The sequence below is a fragment of the Prosopis cineraria genome, unplaced genomic scaffold, assembly GCF_029017545.1.
Source record: "Prosopis cineraria cultivar Desert tree isolate PC_DT_omini unplaced genomic scaffold, ASM2901754v1 PC3, whole genome shotgun sequence".
NCBI classification, from domain to species: domain Eukaryota; kingdom Viridiplantae; phylum Streptophyta; class Magnoliopsida; order Fabales; family Fabaceae; genus Prosopis; species Prosopis cineraria.
Window position 1 is genome coordinate 32166947 of NW_026555334.1, and position 22275 is coordinate 32189221.

General features: G+C 34.3%; 2 protein-coding genes and 1 non-coding gene across 3 annotated transcripts; 2 read left to right on the forward strand and 1 right to left on the reverse strand.

Moving 5' to 3' along the window:
- Positions 1-22: 22 nt before the first annotated feature.
- TRNAI-AAU (transfer RNA isoleucine (anticodon AAU)) lies at positions 23-96 on the forward strand. The gene has a single exon. It is a non-coding gene; the product is annotated as a tRNA-Ile (tRNA).
- Positions 97-8702: 8606 nt separating this feature from the next.
- LOC129307485 (MYB-like transcription factor EOBI) lies at positions 8703-10230 on the reverse strand. Its single transcript, XM_054948463.1, has 3 exons — positions 9838-10230; positions 9492-9621; positions 8703-9373 (listed from the first exon to the last, which is right to left on the reverse strand). The coding sequence occupies exons 1-3, from the start codon at positions 9959-9961 to the stop codon at positions 8842-8844; spliced, it is 786 nt and encodes a 261-aa protein (XP_054804438.1). The 5' UTR covers positions 9962-10230; the 3' UTR covers positions 8703-8841.
- A 7088-nt stretch (positions 10231-17318) lies between these two features.
- Positions 17319-19631, forward strand: LOC129304509 (hyoscyamine 6-dioxygenase-like). Its single transcript, XM_054944195.1, has 4 exons — positions 17319-17560; positions 17784-18034; positions 18728-19049; positions 19136-19631. The coding sequence occupies exons 1-4, from the start codon at positions 17351-17353 to the stop codon at positions 19373-19375; spliced, it is 1023 nt and encodes a 340-aa protein (XP_054800170.1). The 5' UTR covers positions 17319-17350; the 3' UTR covers positions 19376-19631.
- The last annotated feature ends 2644 nt before the right edge of the window (positions 19632-22275 follow it).

Genomic DNA, 22275 nt, shown 5'->3' on the forward strand with positions numbered 1-22275 from the left:
ATTTTTCCGCATCGACTTCAACGGCCTATTAGCTCAGTTGGTTAGAGCGTCGTGCTAATAACGCGAAGGTCGCAGGTTCGAGACCTGCATGGGCCAATTGCTTTTACTGATGCACGACTCCTCCAGAATGAACTTTCTTCTTCCTTGGCCCATGTATCTTCATCGCAAGGACGTTGCCTGAATCCAAATCATTGGGCTTTATCTTTTTTTGGTTACAACGTTGGGCTTAATCCTTTTTTGTACTTCAAATCCAACGGCTCCTGCTAGGACCATTTGGCCTCCGTAAGAGACACGTGGACGGAGTAAAATACGCGTCTCACTTTACATGCCAAAATCGTGATTCGTGAGTCAACCATTGAATGAGAATATGAGATAAAGGCCAACAAAATAAATATATACCCCTAACTTTCCCAGAAAAAAAAAAAAAAAGGAACATGTAAAGTTTCCTTATAACCACCACTTCTATTAATAATCTATATATTAAACTAAATCCCCAATTCATTTTCATAAAATTTAAGAGTAGATGCACAGTACGCAAGATGTGATCTCTTAATATATACTTTGTATGTTTTATATCGATGATGCAATATTGATTGGTCTGTATTTACAATTCTCAACATCTGGCGATGTGAATTCTTAGCAATTTGCATGTGTGTATATATATATATAACATGGGGGGCAAAATTTCAGTGCTTTATCAATCATCATACAGTTAAATAAACTCAGGAGCATCCAGTCGACCAGTCATGTTCAAGGCATCATAACGTTTAGTAGCATGATTATGGCGAAATAAAGCATGAGAATCGAGGAAGCTAAGTACATGCTTGGTTTTTGTTCTCATTTTTCAATTTATAATATAGTTTTCAAAACAATTTTTAGAACAAAATGAAATGAAAAGTCGTTAGCTATGTCAATTTAAAAACATTTTTAAAATTAAAAAAATAGAATGATAATTATGGTTATAGCCAGTTAATAGTAATAATTAATAATAAAAATTATTTAAAATAATTATAATTTTTTAATAATCAAATGTAATGTATTTTAAAAATAAGAAAAATAAAACAAACAACTTAAAGTTGTTCCTCTTTAAAAAAAACCAAAAAATGATGACAGTTTTAAAAATAAGTAAATGAAAACTACTTATCTAAATAAATTTTCAAATTTTTTTATTGTTAAAAACAGAAAACAAATAGACCCTTGGAGATCAGCATCATATTTCTAAGCAAGTTTAAATGTATAAAATGTAAGGTCGTGTCCACTGGGACATAAAGTTCTCAATTCAATAGAGCCAAGAAAATTTATACTAATATAGCTTTCAATGTTCGTTACTGTTTACCTAAGTGTAGTCAACTCAAGCATTTGTGTGAGTGAATGAATATACAAGAATGTTAGAATATTTAATTATAGATTAACATTAATTAATAAATCAAACAGATTGGTTTTTATGATCTTGTGTGGACCGTGATAGGAGGACCACACAAGTGAGCCCAATGGACAGAGGCCCAATCCACAACCCAGTAGTCATCAGTTATTCCCTATCTCTTAACTGACTGAGTCAAAGATAATAAGATATATAATTATTTATTATTTAATAAGGTGGTTACCAATCTGATCTATATAAGTCGGTTAGTCGATAACCACAAACACACGACTCATTTTCTTCTATTCTATTATCTCTGAACTCTCTGAAGGCTCTGGGAACTTGTGAGTTGTGTACCTCCCTACACTCAAGGTAATCGAGCTTTCTCGAGTACTCATGGATTCTTCAGGTACGCATACATTACTTTACTTGTCTATATGAATTGAGATATAAAGATCCAACACGTGGCATCAGAGCCTTGGTAACGAATTTTAAATTTATATATCTCAATTCTTCTAATGACATATATTGATAGAGATTTATCTTATACTGATAATTTTTTTATATCCATATTATTCAAAAAAATGAGTATGAATTTGAGAATTTTTTTTAAATTCTGTTATGTTTATGATGAAAGCACAAAAAAAAATTGCCTTCATCATCGCATTCATTATTCTCGTCTTCTTCGTGCTCCCTAACATCTTCATGGTCGCTGATGGAGATTGCATATCCGTGTTCACTGCACGTTCGCCAGAATTCTCCTTCACTGCACGTTCTCTTCACTGTGATCTTGCTATAGGAAGTAATCTCTTTGAATCATCTAGAGCGTCTTCTCTTCAGGTTCGTGGCGTCGCCTTGCCTGGTTCGCGGCGGTGACACGGCGTGTTTCTTCCACTCTCGTGTCGGCAGCAGCGTTCACGTCACCGGAGACGTGAATGCTGACTCTCATCTCACCTGGCCTCCTGACTCACAGCTAGTGAAGACCCTTTACGGTTCACAGCAGCTTCCTCCTTTGCCGGAGATAGGAACGACATCGTTCCTCCTGGCTCCAGGCGATGGCTCCGGCGACGGCTCATGGCTGGAACTCCATGCTCGCTAGTGATTCCTCCCTTCTTCCTCTTCTCCTACACGACCATCACAAACCCAACAACAGGGTCAGAAATCGAATCCCAGGGATCCGGTTTCTTGGATACTGGGCCCATATTTCGTTTTGGCCCAGAGTTGTCAAAAAAAAAAAAAATATATATATATATATATATATTGGTTTCTGGTAGGCTGGACCACGTCTACTGGGCCCAAATCGTACGTGCCCAGTACAACAAAAAAAAATATTTCTGTTAATTGCGTTTCAGCACCAGTTTTAAATTACCTCCTTTGGCCCACAATTTCTTAAATTTATGAATTAGCCCCATTATATTTCTAGAAATTACAATTAGTCCCTTAACCTTCAGAATTGCAGTTTTGACCCAAATCTCTTCCAAAATTACTTATTTGCCCCTGATTATCTTTCAAAATTTTTACTTAAGTTCTAAATTTATTTCTTAATTCCTAAAAGACCCTAAGGACCTTTTAAAATTATTTTGTTTTGTTCTAACGTCATAAAATTTGTGACTTTGTAAATTATTGGTGATGCTTAGAATCTTGTAGTATTGATAATGGACATACCCCATAGGTGTGACATTATTAATATGATTTTGATGGTTGGTTTTGAGGATAGGCTAATAGCACTCCTTTAATGTGTTAGATATTTGTTGTACCCTATAGATATGGAAATGTTTAATGCATTATTTTGTATGGACTTTTGTATGAGTTAAATTTTATAGTATATGAGCCTTCTTGGTGCATGATTATAGTTGCATAATTGATAATCGCTTGTTAGGAAATTCTGTTTTATAATTATGTCATGCACGCATATTTAATATTTCCCAATTTCTATTTTGCGATTTCAGTTTCCGCTTTTACGCAACTATCCTTTGTGAAGGCTCTCAATGGGACTAATTATGATGACTGAAAAGAGTCCCTGACTATGTATCTGACCATTTCTGAGAAAGATTTAGCTTTGAGAGAACCCAAGCTTGTGGATCTCTCTTCCGAATCCAGTGCTTCTGAAATGGCCTTCCATAAACAATGGAGTGAGTCTAACCAGATTTGTCTAGCGATCATCAAGTACACAATTGAAAAGGAAATTAGGGACAGCATTTCTGAAAAGGATACTGTAGTAAAGTACTTGAAAGCTATTGGTAACAAATACAAGCAGCTTGACAAGACTTAAAAGAACTACTATCTATCACTTCTTGACAATACTCGATATGACGGAGTTTCTGGTGTTAGGGAGCACATTCTGAAGCTTGTTCATTACTATAACAAGCTTAAGTCATATGAGATTGATTTGGGTGAAAGTACCATAGTTTACCATGTTATTCAATCACTGCCATCAAAGTACACATTCTTGAGGACTTCATACAACTCACAAGAAGCTGAATGGTCTGTTGACTAGATGATATCAATAGTCACTCAAGAAGAGAAAGCTATAAAGAAGAATTCCTCTCACTCAATAAACTATGTTTCCCGTGGCTCTGGCAGCAAATCTGGAGGGTCATATAAGAAAAAATGGAAGAAGTATGATGGCCCAAAGCCTAATAATCCAACCTTTAAGAAGGATGGTAATAAGAGTAAGAAGTCGAGGAAGAAACCCTTTAAGGGATTATGCAATTATTGCAAGAAACCAGGTCACATTGAAGCTAATTGCTTCAAATTGAAGAACAAATAAGAAAGTGAAGGTACAATTCTTCAAACTGCCCCTCTAGCTTTAGTCTGTTTTGAATCTAACACCATTGAAACTTCTTTTGACTCATGGTGGCTGGATTCTGGTGCCACTGTACATTTTGTGAATTCTCTACAGGGGCTAAGAAACTAGAAGATTCTAAGTGAGGTACAGAGGTCAGTCTTTGGCATAACAGGGAGCAAGGCATCAGTTGAATGTATTGGAATTGTTTCTTTGTATTTAAATTCTAGTCATATTTTACATTTGAACAATGTTATTTATGTACCTTCTATGAAGAGGAATTTAATTTTAACTTCTGCATTGGATATTTGTGGCTATTCATTCTTCCAAGAAAATGAGAAAATTGACATTTGTTTTGATTCCATTAATGTTGGTATCGCTTCCTTGATATATGGTTTATATCGATTGAATAATTGGTCACTTGAACTTCCTAATCTCTATATCAATGCTGCTATTGGGCATAAATGTCAAAGGCCCAATGATAATTCCTCTATGTTATGGCATTGTCATTTAGGTCATATCTCTAGAGAGAGATTGAAGCGCATGACTAAGCAAGGTGTCTTACAAGACCTTGATTTCTCAGATTTTGAGACTTGTGTTAATTGCATAAAGGAAAAATTTCCTGCTAGAGCTAGAACCAAAGGGGCAAAGAGGTCTAAGAACACTTTAGACCTAATCCATACTGATATCTGTGGACCTATCACACCTCCGGCTATGGGTGGTTTCAGATATTTCATCACCTTCATAGATGATTACTCTCATCATGGATGGATTGAACTCTTGCGTGAAAAAGGTGAGTCCCTTAATGCATTCAAGACCTTTAAAGCAGCAGTCGAATTGAAATCTAGCAAGTTGATCAAATGTGTGAGATCTGATAGAGGAGGAGAATTTTATGGGAGATATACTAAGACTGGCAGGAACCCTGGGCCATTTGCTTTGTACCTTCAAGAGCATGGCATTGAAGCTCGGTATACTATGCCTGGGACCCCGCAACAGAATGGGGTTGCAGAAAGATGAAATCGTACTCTCATGGATATGGTTAGGAGCATGATCAGTCACTCCTCACTGCCAGAATTCTTATGGGGTGATGCACTTAAAATTGCTGTTTATATTTTGAATCAAGTTCCTAACAAGTTAGTTCCAAAGACTCCATATGAGTTATATTTTGGAAGGACTCCCGCGCTGAAGCATATGCGAGTTTGGGGTTGTAAAGCACAACTAAAACCTTACAATCCACAACAGATGAAGCTTGATGCTAAAACTGTTGATAGTTTCTTTATTGGCTATTGCATCGGATCTCGTGGGTACAGATTCTATTGTCTAAATCACACTACTAGGGTAATTGAATCTGACCGAGCTTATTTCTTTGAAGATGCCTTAGATAGTGGGAGCTTTGTGCCTAGGCATATTACTTTGCATGACGAAAGTAGCATCTTGCCTATGCCTATCTTGACAACCCCTCATGTTGATAGAAATAATGCCGTGGATCAGGATGAAACTCAAGATGAACCACCTTTAGAGGATGATAGGGATCTGGTTGTTGAACCAAGACGGTCCCAAAGGATTCGCAGGTCTGCTATTCCAGATGATTACATGGTGTATTTGCAGGAATTTAATTTAGATGCTATTGATAGTTTAGACCTAATATGTTACCAAGAGGCTATTTTTAGCTCTTATTCTTTTGAATGGTTGGAGGCTATGAGTGAAGAAATTGCCTCTATGTACCGCAATCACGTATAGGAGCTTGTAGAGCTACCAAAGGGGTTTAAACCAGTGAGTTGCAAGTGGGTCTTTAAAACAAAATGAGGAGTTAGAGGTGAAATTGATAGATATAAAGCTAAACTTCTAGCTAAAGGCTACAACCAGAAAGAAACCTTCTCTCCGGTATCCACCAAAGATGCTTTTAGAGTGGTAATGGCTTTAATTGCACAACTTGATCTTGATCTTCACCAGATGGATGTTAAGACTGCATTCTTGAATGGCGATTTGTATGAAGAAGTCTACATGACACAACCTAATGGTTTTATTGAATTCGGTAAAGAACATCTAGTGTGCAGATTAAAGAGATCCATTTATGGGCTAAAACAAGCCTCTAGGCAGTGGTATCTAAAATTTGATGAAGTTATCACCTTTCTCAATTTTGTTGAGAATGTCTCAGATTAGTGTATCTACCAGAAGTTTGATGAGAACAATTTCGCCATTCTTGTTCTCTATGTTGATAATATCTTGTTAGCCAGCAATTCAATAAATTTCCTCAATGAGATAAAGCGCCTATTGTCTTGCCATTTTGACATGAAGGACATGGGTGAAGCCTCCTTTGTTCTTAGGATACAGATTCATCATGATAGATCTCGTGGTATTCTTGGTTAATCACAGGCCACTTATATTGAGCGTGTACTTAAGAGATTCAGAATGGATTCATGTTCTCCTTCACCTGCTCTTGTACAGAAAGGTGAACTGTTATCAGAGTTACAGTGTCCCAAAGATGATAAGAAGAGGGCTGAAATGAGAAAGATACCATACGCTTTCGCTGTCGATAGCCTTATGTATGTTCAAGTGTATACTCGACCAGATATAGCCTTTACCATTGGAGTGCTAGGTTGATACTTAAATGATCCAGGTCTGGATCATTGGAAGGCTGCTAAGAAAGTTATGAGGTATCTTCAAGGTATGAAGAATCATATGTTAACTTACAGAAGGTCAAATTCTCTTGAGGTTGTTGGTTATTCTGATTATGACTTTAAAGGATCAGAAGATCTTGAGATTGTTGGCTTTTCAGATTCAGATTTTGCCTCTTGTCTGGATGATCATAAATCCACGACTGGCTATATTATCATGTTACACTTACGGCAGTTTCATCCATGGAAGCTGAGTATATTGCTTGTTTTGAGACTACACATCACGCTATATGGCTGAGAAAGTTGATATCTAGCATGCGCTTAGTTGAATCAATATCATGTCCTCTAACCATTTATTGTGATAATAAATTTGCAGTATACTATGCTAATAATCACAGAAATTTCATCCATACAAAGCATTTTGATATTAAACTTATGTTTGTGAAAGAGAAAATTGCTAAGTCTCAAACCCGTGTGGTACACATTCCTGGCACACAGATGCTTGCAGATCCGCTGACTAAGGGCTTACTTGTAGAAGTTTTTCAAAATCATGTAACTTGTATGGGTATTGTGAATTCCTTTAATGCCCTAGTTTAGTGGGAGTTTGAGAACCTTTTATGTTGTAATTTTTCTTTAGGCTTTATTTTTTTTTTCTTCTGTGAGTTATGTTCAGTTCAGTTAGATGCATTTATATCATTTGTATCCTCATAGGATTCAATGATTCTATTATGGTACGCTATGCATGTCACTTGTTTCCCCATAGGAATTAGTGATTTATGTTGTTATCTTACTGAGCTATGTTTTGAAATAAAATTTCATGTTTTATTCAGATTGTGAGAAATCATATCACTTGTTTTCCCATAAGATTCAATGATTTTGTGGAGTTTTATTTTTTGAATTTTGTTTGTGGCTTGTTTATACAACTTGCTTAATTAATGCAATCCAAGTGGGAGATTGTTGGAATATTTAATTATGGATTAACATTAATTAATAAGCCCAAACAGATTGATCTTTATAATCTTGTATGGACCGTGATAGGAGGACCACACAAGTGAGCCCAATGGGCAAAGGCCCAATCCACAACCCAGTAGCCATCAGTTATTCCCTATCTCTTAACTTACTGAGTCAGAAATAATAAGATATATAATTATTTATTATTTAATAAGATGGTTACCGATTTGATTTATATAAGTCGATTAGTTGATAACCGCAAACACACGACTCATTTTCTTCTACTCTATTATCTCCGAACTCTCTGAAGGCTCTAGGGACTTGTGGGTTGTGTACCTCCTTACACTCAAGGTAATCGAGCTTTCTCGAGCACTCATAAATTCTTCAGGTACACATACATTACTTTACTTGCCTGTATGAATTGAGATATAAAGATCCAACATAGCTTTCAATGTTCGTTACTGTTTACCTAAGTGTAGTCAACTCAAGCATTTGTGTGAGTGAACGAATATACAGGAACACACGCATGCATACGTGTGAGAAAAATTAGCCAAGAAGGAACACAATAAATGAAAAATCACCGACTTCTCTCCCTCTATCTAGAAGATATTTGATAGGAAAAATCTGGAAACTTTCTCAGCTGAAGCAACACCACAACGGCCATGAAAAGATGATCCTGGAAATAATTTTTTAATACTCCAAGGCCGTGAAAAATGGAACAATCGAGAGAAGGCTGTGGGAGAATTCAACCGACATGTGAGCCAAAAAGAGCCAGCGAATGAAGTGAGCAAGAAGAAGTGCTGAGTGAAGCACGCAAGTGTGTGAGACGAAAAGAAGAGTGACGTGATATACAGTGAGAGAGAGTGGGAGTTATGAAAATCAAAAGAGTGTGTATAGATTACTATTAGAGTTGGAAATAAAAAACTTCTTCCATTTGAGTCCTTCCTTCCTTATTCAAGCATCAATTATTTGGAGGTTCCCATTCAAATTCCAACAAGAAACAGCAGTTTAGTTTAAGTACACTGATGAGTTACAATTTTTCGATTGCAGAAGAAAAGAAGAAAAGAAAATTTACTGAATAACATAGCTGCAAACACTAAGAGTACAACATAAATAAGTCAGGAAGTTCAGCCGGACACGTATTTCGCAAAGCAGAGGTCGTTGGTAATATCATCGAAAGAAGAAGTTGTAACTTGGTTTGGAATGGAAACTTTGTTGAACTGGTTTACATGATCTCCATGACCTTGTGTTTCTTCGTCAAGGTTCCATAACGTAACCCACAAGTCTTCATCTTCTTCTCCCGTACTTTGAGGCCACGGGGATGGAAAGTAATCCTGATACACGAAAGGAAAGTAATTAATTTGCTCTTCCATCGTGGTGGTAACTAGGTGGTAGTTGTCTTGTAGAACTGTCCCAGAAAAGTTTGTTTGATTGTTTGAGTCCGCATGAGACGAGGTCCTGCTTTGCAGATCATACTGTTGAGGTTGTTGTTTCTGCTGCTGCTCTTGTTGTTTCATCTGTTTTTGAATCCTTGATCTTCTCTTTTCATGCTTCTTATTAATACGGGAGGATTTGTCTTTCTTCTTGAAGTGGGTTCTCCAGTAGTTCTTAATCTCATTGTCTGTTCTACCCGGCAAATATTTTGCTATGGTAGACCACCTGCGTTCAATGTAATTACCATGTGCATGTGTATTTATGTATGTTAATTGAACAAGAGGAAAGAAAAGGATAATGAAATAGAGAAATATGATTAATATTGATGCAATTAATTAATTACTTGTTGCCCAGTACAGCATGGATTTCAAAGATGATGGCTTCTTCTTGAGGTGTCAAGTGGCCTTTCTTCAGCCCAGGCTTCAAATAGTTGACCCATCTCAACCTGCAACTTTTCCCACTCCTATTCAACCCTGAAACCTCACTCATTCAACATTAGCTACTGTCTTCCGTTCTCGAGGGTTAACTTAGTAAGAGAAATCATTTCGATCAGTAAACTCCCACATTCACTGTCAGTAATAATTCAGTATGTGCGTGCATGTGTGTGTTCTTTTCTTTTTTCACTAGCATTTCCATTTGGGGAAAAAAATGGAAGAATCAGAATATAAGGGTGCAATATTATATATTACCTGTAAACTTGGCCACTGAACTCCACCTTCCTTCACCATGCAAGTTCACGTATTCAGTAAGCAGCTTATCCTCTTCAATAGTCCAAGGCCCTTTCTTCCACGCTTTCTCTGAACCCATCATCATGGCTATACTATGCTTGTCTCACTTCCAGTTTCAACTTAAATAGTGATATATCTGATATATGTACTTCTATCTCCGAGGTCTGTGGCACACTTTGTTCTGTCTCTTAATCATCGCCTATATATACACCCCCTCACAACTCACTGGCATGTGGTTGGTCATACATACCTATTGATTGTCAGCAACTTTGAATCCAATTTTCCATTGAGTTTCTATTCGTACCATGATGTCATCAGCGAGTAATATAATATCTATATCCCTTCTTTCATCTTTTTCTTGAAGTGCTTGACAGCTTCAACTTTACCTTTCCAATCAGAATGAACCAGATACGGAGGTCGTAAATTTGAGTGCAAAATATTCAAACAAAATGTCATAAGAACACAAAAAGGGAATTTAGGGACAAAACTAACAAGCGCTTGGTATAAATAGCAAGGGAGAGTTGTGCCCGCTTAATTAATTAGAAGTCTCGAGTTCAAATCCTAAAAATGCAACAGTGTTTAATTTGGTGGTAGAGCTTCTACTGGAAAGGATCCTAATCCAGCTCAATCCAAGTTAGTCGAAGTCGTTGGCTTCGGCTGGTTTTTTACCAAAAACAAAAGACAAACATAGTCTCAATGAAAACAGCAGAAGATGGGGTGGGTTGTTGCTGTCCCTTTGAAAGCGGCCTGCGAACCAATGATCATCCCACAGGTGCATGGTTCATCAACTTAATCCGCAACTCCATGCCTTTAGATTGCATATTTATCTTGATAAGATTATTATATTAGCTAAGCTAGCTTTAGTTTTGTTTTTCGCCAAACCTTTGGCAGTGTAGTGTGTTTAAAAAACTGATTAAACCAATTAATCACTGAATTGTTTATTACCGCATAAGATTCCAATTAAGGCAGTGGTGGGGAACATGAACTTCTCAATGACAAGTCAATTAGCCAACACGTGGCCACCCCTACTGTTTATGGTATCATATTTGATTAGCTAGGGCATTGTTTAATTGGCTCAACGCATGTGATAGTGCTTGTTTTGCCCATAAATAGGTACTGATTGCAACTTAATCCATTGTTTAATGTTAAAAGTAACTATGCGCCAAAAGATATAGAGACTTCGAGATCTGCTCAAGCTTCATACATCGCATATAGTAAATATTGGGAAGCCACAGCAGATTTGATAATGCTGAAAGAAAACAATTGATTATATAGAACTATCAACTATGGGTCTTCTTTTAGAAGAATTCGATTTCAAAGTAGACTAGGTTTATGCGTAAAGAAAGAGGAAATTAAGATTTTATTAATCATACATCGGTTGATTTCTTAAAATCTTGGATACTGACATGCATTAGTTCTAATGAAAGGGATTATGTATGGGACCTTAGATTCTAGTCCGTGTGAATGCAAAAAACACATTTAAAAGAGTTATCTCTTCAATTGAACCCAAAATGCTCGAATCAAGTTAGATAAATCTATTAAAAAAAATGGATCTTTGAGTGATATGAAGAGGGATTCATCCAGATGTTTGGCCCAGTTTTGTTGGGAGTTCTTTTAGCAACGTGTGAGAATATAATATAATTAATTAACCTTCCAAATAAATCTTTCAGGAGAGAGTATCGAAGATTATATCCATCGTCGGGCTGTGCTAGCTTGATGCTGCAATGATTGATGCGTGACTTATTATATTCACGGTTGAATCAGCTTCTCCCACATATTGACGATGATAATTATATGACGTGTGCCTGAGTGTGTTCTTACAAGAATGCCCCACCAAGAATTTCTTTAGATTTTGCTCGGTATAAACTTATACTTCTAGAATGTTTTGTTTTAACGTAATTATAAACAAGGGGAAGAAGGAAATCATATAGTATATATCAGCAAGTACATTCAATATATATATATATATATAATAAAAAGGTTAATTTGATGAGACAATTTTAGGCTTAAGTTCATATATAAGTATATATAAGTTTATTGCTTAAACCATATAGTATTGGCAGATTGTTGCTTCTGATTTTTATTTTTGGCTTCAAAATAAAACTTAAAGAGGTCATGCAATAGAGGTCCTGGATATTTGTAGAAATACACATTATCTTTTTTGAATTGCTTAGTATTCGAAATCGTGCTTGTCAAGTCAGAGAAGATAATTTTGAATTGGATGACTCGAAAAGGGTTTGAACTTGTAACGAAGCAAATCGAACGTTGATTACAAGAAGGCCGTGATTTTTTCATTTTTTTGGTCAGTCTTAGATTTTTATAAATATTCTAAAGTAAAAAAACAAATTAACTCTTAAACTATAAATCAAGGAATATATGTGTTTTTAAACTTATTTTTAATGTATTGTTCTCTTTCAACTTTTTTTTTATAAAAAAAAAGTATAATCTAGCTCCTTATTATTAAACAAAATTAATATTAACTGTTTGTTGACTAAAAGATGATAAAAAAATAACCTTAAAAATTATAAAAAAATGACTAATAAAAATTCCTTGCCTCTTTTCAATAATTTTTTGAGTATTTATTTATAATTTTGGATCATGTATTGTAATTTTTTGTTCCTTTATGTAATTTTTAAGGTCCTTATTTATTAACGGAAGGAATTGGATTGCATCATTTTAAAAAATTAAAAGGAAATATTGTGATACAAATAAGTTTAGGATTGCTTCTAAATCTATAATATAGGGTTATCTTTTTGTTTTACCCAATATCTTATGTTTGATATTGATGTGAATTGATATTAATGCAGAGAATTTAGGTGGCCATGTCGTTGATAATAAGTATAACTAAACTTTTGCCCGCTGCTTGCTCTCATGGATGAATCAATTTTCTATTTGTTGTTACTCTAAGGATTGGCTACTATATTTCAAATTTTAAATATCCAAGTACAGTATTGTATAGTGAATTTAAATGAGTTGACAAGCAAGATGTGATATCTTTTATTTACATTTTTCTCCCTGTTTTTCTTTTCAAAAAATCTGGATCATTAACCTTTACCTTTTTATACTATCTATAGTAGGTTATTCTTTCTTAATTCTCATTCTTGTGTTTGGAATATTTTTAAAATGGCCCGTCTCTTAAAAATCATGTGTTGATAAATTAGTTAAAATATTTTTATGAAAATTTATTAAAGGTCATTAATTAAACTAAAATATATAGAAACCATTACTTAGCTTACAGTGAAATATTATGTTATAAAGAATTTATTATTAACAATTTTCCTCCAAATATTATCTCTTGCATAATTTTTTTTTTAACACGAGGGGCAAGCTCAAGGCTTGAGAGAAGTTACAGCACCACTAGAAACTATCTCTTACATAATTTGTTTCCTATATATCAAAAAGTAAGAAAGAAAGAAAGAAAAGGTTAGATGGAGTTTTAGAAGAATATCAAAATGATTAACGGAGAGCATATCCATGTTGGTATGTGGGAAATTATTGCAAGCGTCTTGACCCAACACATCAAACCAATAATCTTTGTTTGCTCCATTCTAAGATTATTCCTAACACTTATCCGATTCTTTAATCAAGACCAGGTTTTCAGGGATGTTGATTGTCTGCGACTTCCACGAAGTGAAAAAACAAAAACAAAAACAAAAAAAAGAACCAGGAACCTATTATAGGTCCAATTCGATTACACCTAAAAGTCACTTTTTCTATGAACCGGGTACGAACTGACCGAAATCAGTAAAGTTGATGAAAAACAAGTTGAACTGGCCATGTTATTTTTTTATTTTTAATTCATATTTTTAAAATATAATTTATACATATTTACACCCCGCAAGCATGATGAAATGAAAAAACGCAAGAAATAGGTATGAATTATATATATATATATAAATATATGTATGTATATATTTTAAAGTTATAAATTATGAAATAATTATATATATTTTGGATAAAAATGATGTCATAAATTATAAATTATCTTGTTTGACATTTATACATTCATTTTTTTTATTATATATGATTATTTCTTTCTACTTTAAATATATAATATTTAAAATATATCAATTTATTTATTATCAATTGAGCTCTAGTTTAAACCACAATCTGACTATTAAATCATAAATCAATATTTCGATCAGTTTAATAATTGATTCGTTTTTATAACATTGATTAGAATTATAACCTTCTTCTACCATCTTCAACTGATTTAATTTGGCACGACCTCCATCCAATGAAGGCTTGAAAATATCGAGCAATTCCTTCATGCCAGTCCATAGCACTTTCACTTCAGAGATCTTATCAGCTTTAATGTTATTCTCGAGTTGATAACAATCTCATGGGTGTGTGCTATGTTTTAGATAACTATATTAATAAAATTTAAAATCATGTTTTTTCAAAATGTGTGCGTGTGTATAATATAAAATATATAGCTGGGTGGGGGCGTGGGGCCAGGCATGCGATGGTGCTAAAATTAGTTCGATCGCGGTCATCTCATTTCGTCCTAACTTGTTTAGATGGACAGAATAGGGTAGTGTTCAATTTTATATGGAAAGTCTTTTCCACCAAGTAATATATTGGGAGAATGATAGATCCCAAGGGACTAATGAATTTAAATTAAATTTTAAATATTAAATTTTAAAAATTTATAAATTTAGCTTTTTATTTTACAATTTTATTACAATAAATTTATAATTTTTTAAAATTTTAACATAATTAAAAAATAAATAAATTTATTTTGCTTGTTAAAATTTGAAACACATGTTATAGAATTGAGAGTCAAATTTTTAAAATTTAACATTTAGACTTAATTTAAATTAATTAAAAATCTATATTTCATTTGGATTCAATGACTGTAGTTAATACAGATATTAAATATATGTAATATTTAAATTATTAAAATTTAAATTAATAATTTTAAATTTATATCCTGTTTAAAATTAATAAATAAATAATTTTATCTGAATAATTAATTTAAATTTTAATAATTTAAATATTAGATATTTAGTGCCTGTATTAAATACAATCAATGCAAATCCATCATTCTTCCTGATATTTTGCCTCTCTACTGTGTATTTTTATTGCTGTCAGGTGTCAATCCCCACCTCGTGACTCTAATTGGATAATTCGCCTCTAATCTACAAAGTCCCAGATCAAAAGTACAATTTTATCAGGTTCGTGGAAAAATCATACCCTATTATTATATTCTTTCCAGGAAAAACCGTGAAGAAATATTCGTCCAATATCCATATTTTGCTAAAGCGTGAGATGTACTGCTAATTATGAAACTGACTATTAATAGAAATTAGCCCTCTCTCCAAACTGACTATTAAGTCATTGAATCCAAGCCAAATATTAATGGTGCTTTGATAGGAAGTCAAAGACATACATATACGTGTGTGCGTGTGTGTGTGTGTGTGAATAAACCAGGACCAAAAAGATTCATAGTGATATGTTTCACTATTTAAAGATGAATTGAGGATGGAAGTGTGAAGGTGAAAGTAAAATAGAGAGAGGGAATTAATTACGTTAATTAATATAATTAATGGAGGAGGTAAAAAAAGTTAAGCAATATGAAAACAAAGGAAGGTAGGTGTGAGAGATGGACTAAAATTACTCATTACTAGCTGCTTCTTTTAGAAAAATACGCAGTCACTATTTTGCAGCAGAGCCTACTCAATGGCGTGATGAAAAGCATCCACATTCATGAACTTGTTGTGTCCTGGTCCCTCTCTCATCATGTCGTCTTCTTCCACTAATTAATGTACTACTTTTATATTTTTCTGTAATTACTAGTCTACCATTATTAATCCCATGCCACTGTAGTTTGTCAACGTCGTTCATCAACACCCAGTACTTAATTAAACACATCCACATATAAAATGTGCGATCACTTTTATGGACAGCTGATTGTGGAGCTTTATAAACTAAAAATTCACTTTATAATTTGCACTAATTCTCCATCATTTCATTCTTCCTTTCGGTAACTCACCAATTGTATGATTTCAAAAATTGTTGACGCACAGGGAAAAGGTATGAAATGATGTTGTAATCTCTGCACATAGGGGCTTCGTGAGTCTAGGAAACTGTCTTTTCCAGCCAAAACTTTCACCGCCCAAACGTTGATATTCTCACGAGCTCTCTCCTAGGCAGCTGCCTGATTTTCGTGTTAATTTCAACACCTACAGATGATTTCAACTCATCTATCTCCTCATCATAAAGTAACTGTGCTGACCATTAAATGTTCATTATACCCTTTGAGACAGATCTATATAGCTAGCTAGCTGGAGATATAGTGCTCTACAATATACTCATGTTTAATTATTAATGGGGTGAGCAGTTAAAATATTGCATTGAAAAAAACATCCAAGGAAGTGGAAAGAAAATTAGCAAACATTGATGAATTATAAGTCTGATTCAAACAAAAAAAAATCATATTTTTATTTTAATAACAATTCATTTTATATTAATACTTATTTATAAATAATTATCCTTTTAGATTTTTAAATGTAATTTTTTTATTATTATATATTTTCTCTACATATAACTAAGCAAGGTAACATCCTAGTGTGTGTTCTTTCAATACAACAAAAAACACAAAAGAATAAAAAACTGAATACTTGCCATCTTAGAATATGTTATATACATAGAATTAATTTGAATCGAAATTGAAGCATATATTCAATATATCAATGGTACCTTAAGAAACCCTGGAAGAAAGAAAGAAGGAAAAGAGCTAGCTACCTAGTGATTTCTTTCATCATCCACATAGAATTATTACAAGAATACTATTTCCATCATCGATCCCCGTTCCCATTTATACAAAATGTTAGCCTCTCTATGAATTGACTAAAATTGACATCCCATATAATTCCCACAACGGATCTGACCTCTGCACATAGAATTATTTAAAAACCTTTTGGCAAGTATTTCAGAAAAATAATTAAATAACAGAATTACGTATCATCCGCGCGCACGTGTGGCAATGAATAAAAAAATATTATAGAAATATATAGTAGATAACATGATTCTTGATACAGTAGTAATTATTCGGGTTCAACTTTTATAAAATATAATATATGTGATTGTATTAATAAATATGAGTATATCTCTCAGACCATGATATCAATCAATTTGCACATATAAGCATGTATTCAAATTTATTAATTAATCCATTACACAGGTAAATACCACACTGATATAATATTTGAAAAAAAAAAACACTGTCATAATGAATTTCAGTTTTTTTAGTTACTCATTAGCTAGGTTATTATATATAGTAGCTTTTTCTTTCTTTAGTTAACTAGAGAAATGACGATGGTAAGGTTAACTTCACCACAAATCAACTTTAAGACGAGTTAATGAGCTTAATTACAGCCCTTATACAGCTCACTAGCACTATATATAGAATCTCTTATACACAAATATATAGTGCACTTGATCTAATTCTGAATTTGCAGGCTACAAAGGAATGGCGAACTTGGATGAGATGCTAGTATCAAGCTGGTTTAACGTTGAATCCTCTGTGCCTTCATCTTATGTGCAACCACCGGAAAGCAGACCCGGCAACCTCATTCCAGCTTCCGGCAAGACGATTCCGGTGGTTGACCTCGGAGCACATGATCCAGCAGTTGTAGCTGCAAACATCTTGAAAGCCTGCAAGGACTTTGGATTTTTCCAGGTTAACACGTTCACTCAAAGTCAAAACCTTAATTTCTTTCCCTCCCTTTCTTCACGATTCATATATGTTAACAGCCCTGGATTCTACTAACTAGGGTTTATACCAAGTGTTTTTCCTAGACATAGAATGAGAAAAAGGTGGCAAATCGATGAGAAAAATTAAACATTGTCTCCTAATGCTAGCTGAGATGTTAACGCTCTTGAGTGTGTGTGATGAAGTACAGGTAATCAACCATGGAGTTTCAGAGGAATTAATGAAGAATACGATGACGGTGTGCAAAGAATTTCATGCGATGCCTGGGAAGGACAAGTTAGAAGAATGCTCGAGGGACCCAAATGGAAGATGTAAGCTGTATACAAGCAGTGAGAATTACACCAAAGACGCTATTCAGTATTGGAAGGACACTTTGACACTCCCTTGTCCTCCTTCCATGGAATACACACAGTATTGGCCTCGCAAACCATCTAATTACCGGTATGTATGTATCTATCTATATATGCTTTAATTTATAATTTGCTTTCTTTCGTTCTTTTACGTATCATTACTCAAAGTTTATACATGTACTCTTTGGCAACAAAATATAATTTATTGGCTCTATGGGAGGCCAGTTTAAATAATTTATACACACACCCACACATATATTTCATTTTCATGCATGTTAATGGAGGTATAATACAATCGCAGATAAGGATGCTTCCAAAAGCAAGTCGTGGCTGTTTCATCAAAACTGTTTTCCGTCAAAATGTTACCCATTATTGGACGACATTGAATTGAATTTGATTTAAAAATTTGATGTGACCTGGAAAATTAATCCAGCTCAAAGTGCATAATGAAATTAATTTCTTTGAACGACATAATTTTTTATGTCCCATCGCTGAAGCATTCTTTAACAATACATAGAATGAAATAAATTGAATCTAATTAGAAATTAAAGACGTCACATTCAAGAATGGAGCAGCTCAACTTGCTTCTGTATTTTAATTTTTCAAAATAATTCTCCAACGTAACGTCTTACGTTTCTTTTTAAATCCCAACTTGCTCAAGGTTAATTAAGCAAACTTTTTTCAATTTCATAATGCCAACATCAAAACTTGAAGCTGAAGCCCGAAGAATTGTTTCAATTATCATGACATATTATAACTTAAAACAAGATTTGCCACTGGTCAGCGAGGTAGTTGGGGAATACGCGCAAGAACTCAGAAAGCTGGGATTGAAAATCTTGGAGCTGCTTGAAGAAGGATTAGGGCTAAGCCGTGGATACTTGTGTGGTGAACTGAGTGAGAATCCAACACTGTTAGTTCATCACTACCCTCCTTGTCCAGATCCGAGTTTAACCTTGGGTTTAGCCAAGCACCGAGACCCTGACCTCATCACTATCCTCCTTCAAGAACAACACGTCAATGGCCTTCAAGTCCTCAAGGATGGACAATGGATTCAAGTTGACCCTCTTCCCAATAGCTTCGTCGTCAACATAGGCCTTCTCTTGCAGGTACACATCTAATTCTATCCCCATTTTAACCGTATTCTTTTGATGATTCAGAAAATAGTTCGGTGATAGATTTTTATTATATACAGATCATCAGTAATGGAAGGCTTGTGGGTGCTGAACATAGGGTTGTGACAAATTCAAAAACTTCGCGTACGAGTGTTGCTTATTTCGTTTATCCATCAAATGAGAGCATCATAGAACCTGCAAAAGTCTTTATCAACGGCGGGAACTCAACAGCTCCAACTTACAGATCCATGGAATTTGCTGAGTTTCGCAGAAATTTCTTCTACAAGGGTTCTCGCATCGAAGCAGAATTGCACCCTTAACTCTCACCCATATAATCCTGCATGCCAGACATTATTATAACTTACTGTACTTCTCTATTGTGAATCCAAGTGAAGTGGACGAACTTTAACATGGCCTTGTAATTCCATGAATAAGAGTGAACATGAACAAACCGACGTGATTGAAGATGAGCTTCATATTCTTCTGGTTATTTTACGTGTCACAAACGGCGGGCCTCTTTTGTTTGCAGGGGCCCATGTTCTATAGAAGTCTGGGTCCTCCTTGAGATTAATGGGCTTTTTTTTAATACATTAATGGGCTGTTTAATTCTGTCTTTAAACTTTTAGTGACTATACAGCCCTACAGTGCCTTGTTTGCACTGAATACAAAAACCATAGTTGTTTTTTGGGGGTGGGGGATTTTGTGAGAAATGATTTCACCATCTTTACAAATATACGTCCAATACCAACAAGCACTTAGTTCAATTGATAAGAAAGCTATACCAGTTTAATCAGAAATTTTGAGTCCCAGTTTTAGGAATAAAATAGCAATTTTATCATAACGAGCATAATCTAATGAAAATATACAAGAATTTTGATTCAAATAGAAATTAAATGAAGGATTAATCACAAAGTTATTTCAATCTACATATTTTGATTTCAGACATAATTATTGAAATTAATCAATTTTCTTAACTTGTGTGAATTAAATTAATATTTGTTAATATTTAATTTAAAAACAGATGGAGTGCATGCGCAGTTTTGAAGTTGAATTGTAATTGGGCTACAGTAGTTTGGGTCACACTGGCGCTAATCTACTGTGCCCACACAATTTCCTTTTCTCTCACATCATTTCTAAAAGCATAAATCAAATGATGACTTTGTTGACATCAGAATCGGTAGGGACCACGCGCGCAGGAACCTGCAAGAGGAATTAATTAAGGCAACAAAGTACATGATGTCAATAAGATGATAAATTTTAAAACACCCCGGAAAGTCCTTTACTTGTTTAAGCTCATGACATCTTTGTTATTGTGATTCTGATTCATCATACCTTAAGATACACTGCTCCTTCTTTGCTCCCATGTTTGCTGTTTGAATAATGGCCTACAAGTTAAGAATGTTTTTAAGTGGCTTTTAATAAGATAAACTAAAATATATATATATATATATATATAACCACTGAATATCAAGAATGTGTTGTGTGCGTGTGTGTGTCCATGGTGCTCCAACACACAGTTTGCTGGCAATAATCACTCTTCTGGCTCCATATGACCCGACACGCACCCTATTGGCTGCTAATATACAATGAATGGTGGTTTTGCATTTTCGTTAATTAAATCAATGCTTGAGTTGTCTTTGATCACCATACCAATTAAATCGGCCCTTTTGTTTTCTTTTGGTTTGAATCTCATTGGCTTTCTAGTTTTTCTTATATCTTCCATTTCCAGGAAAAGAATGATTCTGGTATCATCATCGGTCTCAGAGGAATGAAGGCTGTGCCTTGTACAGATCGTGATCAGCACTTTGCAGTGGAAAAGGAAAAAAAAAGGAAAAAAGAAATCCTTTTGAGAGAATAATGCAAGTGAAATATCACTGTCATTAAGCAATAATTAAGATCCCACTTCGATTCAACCAAGCATGAGTTCACGAGATCTGGTTTTTGATCGTTTGGATTCAAGAAGAAAAGTGAGATTATTATGTAATCCAACTTTTCAAGATTTTTCGAATCTCCAATGGGAAAACAAAGGACACACTGATCTGCAGTAGTTCCTTTTAGAATTTAACGAAAAAGAGGGATTCTCAGTGGATGTTCAGTCTAATTCAGGGGGCCATCTTCCATTGGAAATTTCAAAAAAAAAATGTCAAACTTTAACATGTGAAGCGATATTAATTTGGAACACTGCTACTACACAAACACACATGCACACCGACACAACGTCAGGGTTCAGAGTCAAAGGAGACGCCCTAAAAATTTGAGTGCTTCAATAATATCCCTCAAGTCAAATTGGCACTGATCATATTCAAACGCAGCTTTCGATGGTTAGTTTGAATTAAGGACTTTGATTTGGACCAATCATTTCGGCTTGATCATCCAATGAATTCTTGTGATGAAGCATGTGAGTAGGTGGGTTAGGAGCCACCTCACACATGCTACCCAATCCAGAAATAAATGATTAACAAATTAAACAAATGCTAATCTCACTTTGAACAGTGAGTTTAATGGATTAAATAGTATACGTATTAGAGTGCGTACAAGATCTGATGATTAACCTAATACTATATATTTTGCTTCTCTCCTTCCAAGGTGATTCGATCGTTTCTGCAAGAATACAGTGGCCATCACGTTATTGGTTCTTCAATGTGGGGTAGAGTTAGCCACACAACAAATAGGATTAATATGTAGACCTTATTTATCATTTAATTTGTTCCACTAATTCTTGGGACATGAATCTATAACCATATCTTGATGCATGGGTGTGTTTTTTTTTTTTTAAGAAGTAATAATTTATGAGCAAAGCTTGGATATAGCCATAATAATGGTGTTAAGGTATATATAATTTTAAGATGTAGAAAATGTTTAATGACATGTTTGTTTGTCTGATGCCAGTACTGAACTAATACATTTTTACCCAAGTCTGATCTGTTGGTAATGTTTAAATAATAGAGACATGATTGGCTGATCAATTTTAATATGTTTTTTCATGAAACTTTGTTAAAATTTAAATCAGATATTTTAAAATCAACAGAATTTAAATTCACTGCCTGTCTAATAATTAATTAATTAGCTTCGCATGTACAAGTAATCTGCACAACTTTTGGGTTATATTATTTATTAACAGTACGTTAACATCCTGAAGAAGCTACCATATATATATATATATATATATATATAAAATAACTAGCTCCTTATAAATATTTTTGACCATGCTTGCTAGATT

Excerpts from the sequence above, each read along its gene's own strand:
- LOC129304509 (XM_054944195.1), top strand. The coding sequence starts at position 17,351 with ATGGCGAACTTGGATGAGATGCTAGTATCAAGCTGGTTTAACGTTGAA. Across the intron at positions 17,561-17,783 it reads AGGACTTTGGATTTTTCCAG|GTAATCAACCATGGAGTTTC; the intron begins GTTAACACGTTC and ends GATGAAGTACAG. Across the intron at positions 18,035-18,727 it reads CGCAAACCATCTAATTACCG|CGAGGTAGTTGGGGAATACG; the intron begins GTATGTATGTAT and ends GCCACTGGTCAG.
- LOC129307485 (XM_054948463.1), bottom strand. The coding sequence starts at position 9,961 with ATGATGATGGGTTCAGAGAAAGCGTGGAAGAAAGGGCCTTGGACTATT. Across the intron at positions 9,622-9,837 it reads TTCAGTGGCCAAGTTTACAG|GGTTGAATAGGAGTGGGAAA; the intron begins GTAATATATAAT and ends GTGAGGTTTCAG. Across the intron at positions 9,374-9,491 it reads CATGCTGTACTGGGCAACAA|GTGGTCTACCATAGCAAAAT; the intron begins GTAATTAATTAA and ends CATTGAACGCAG.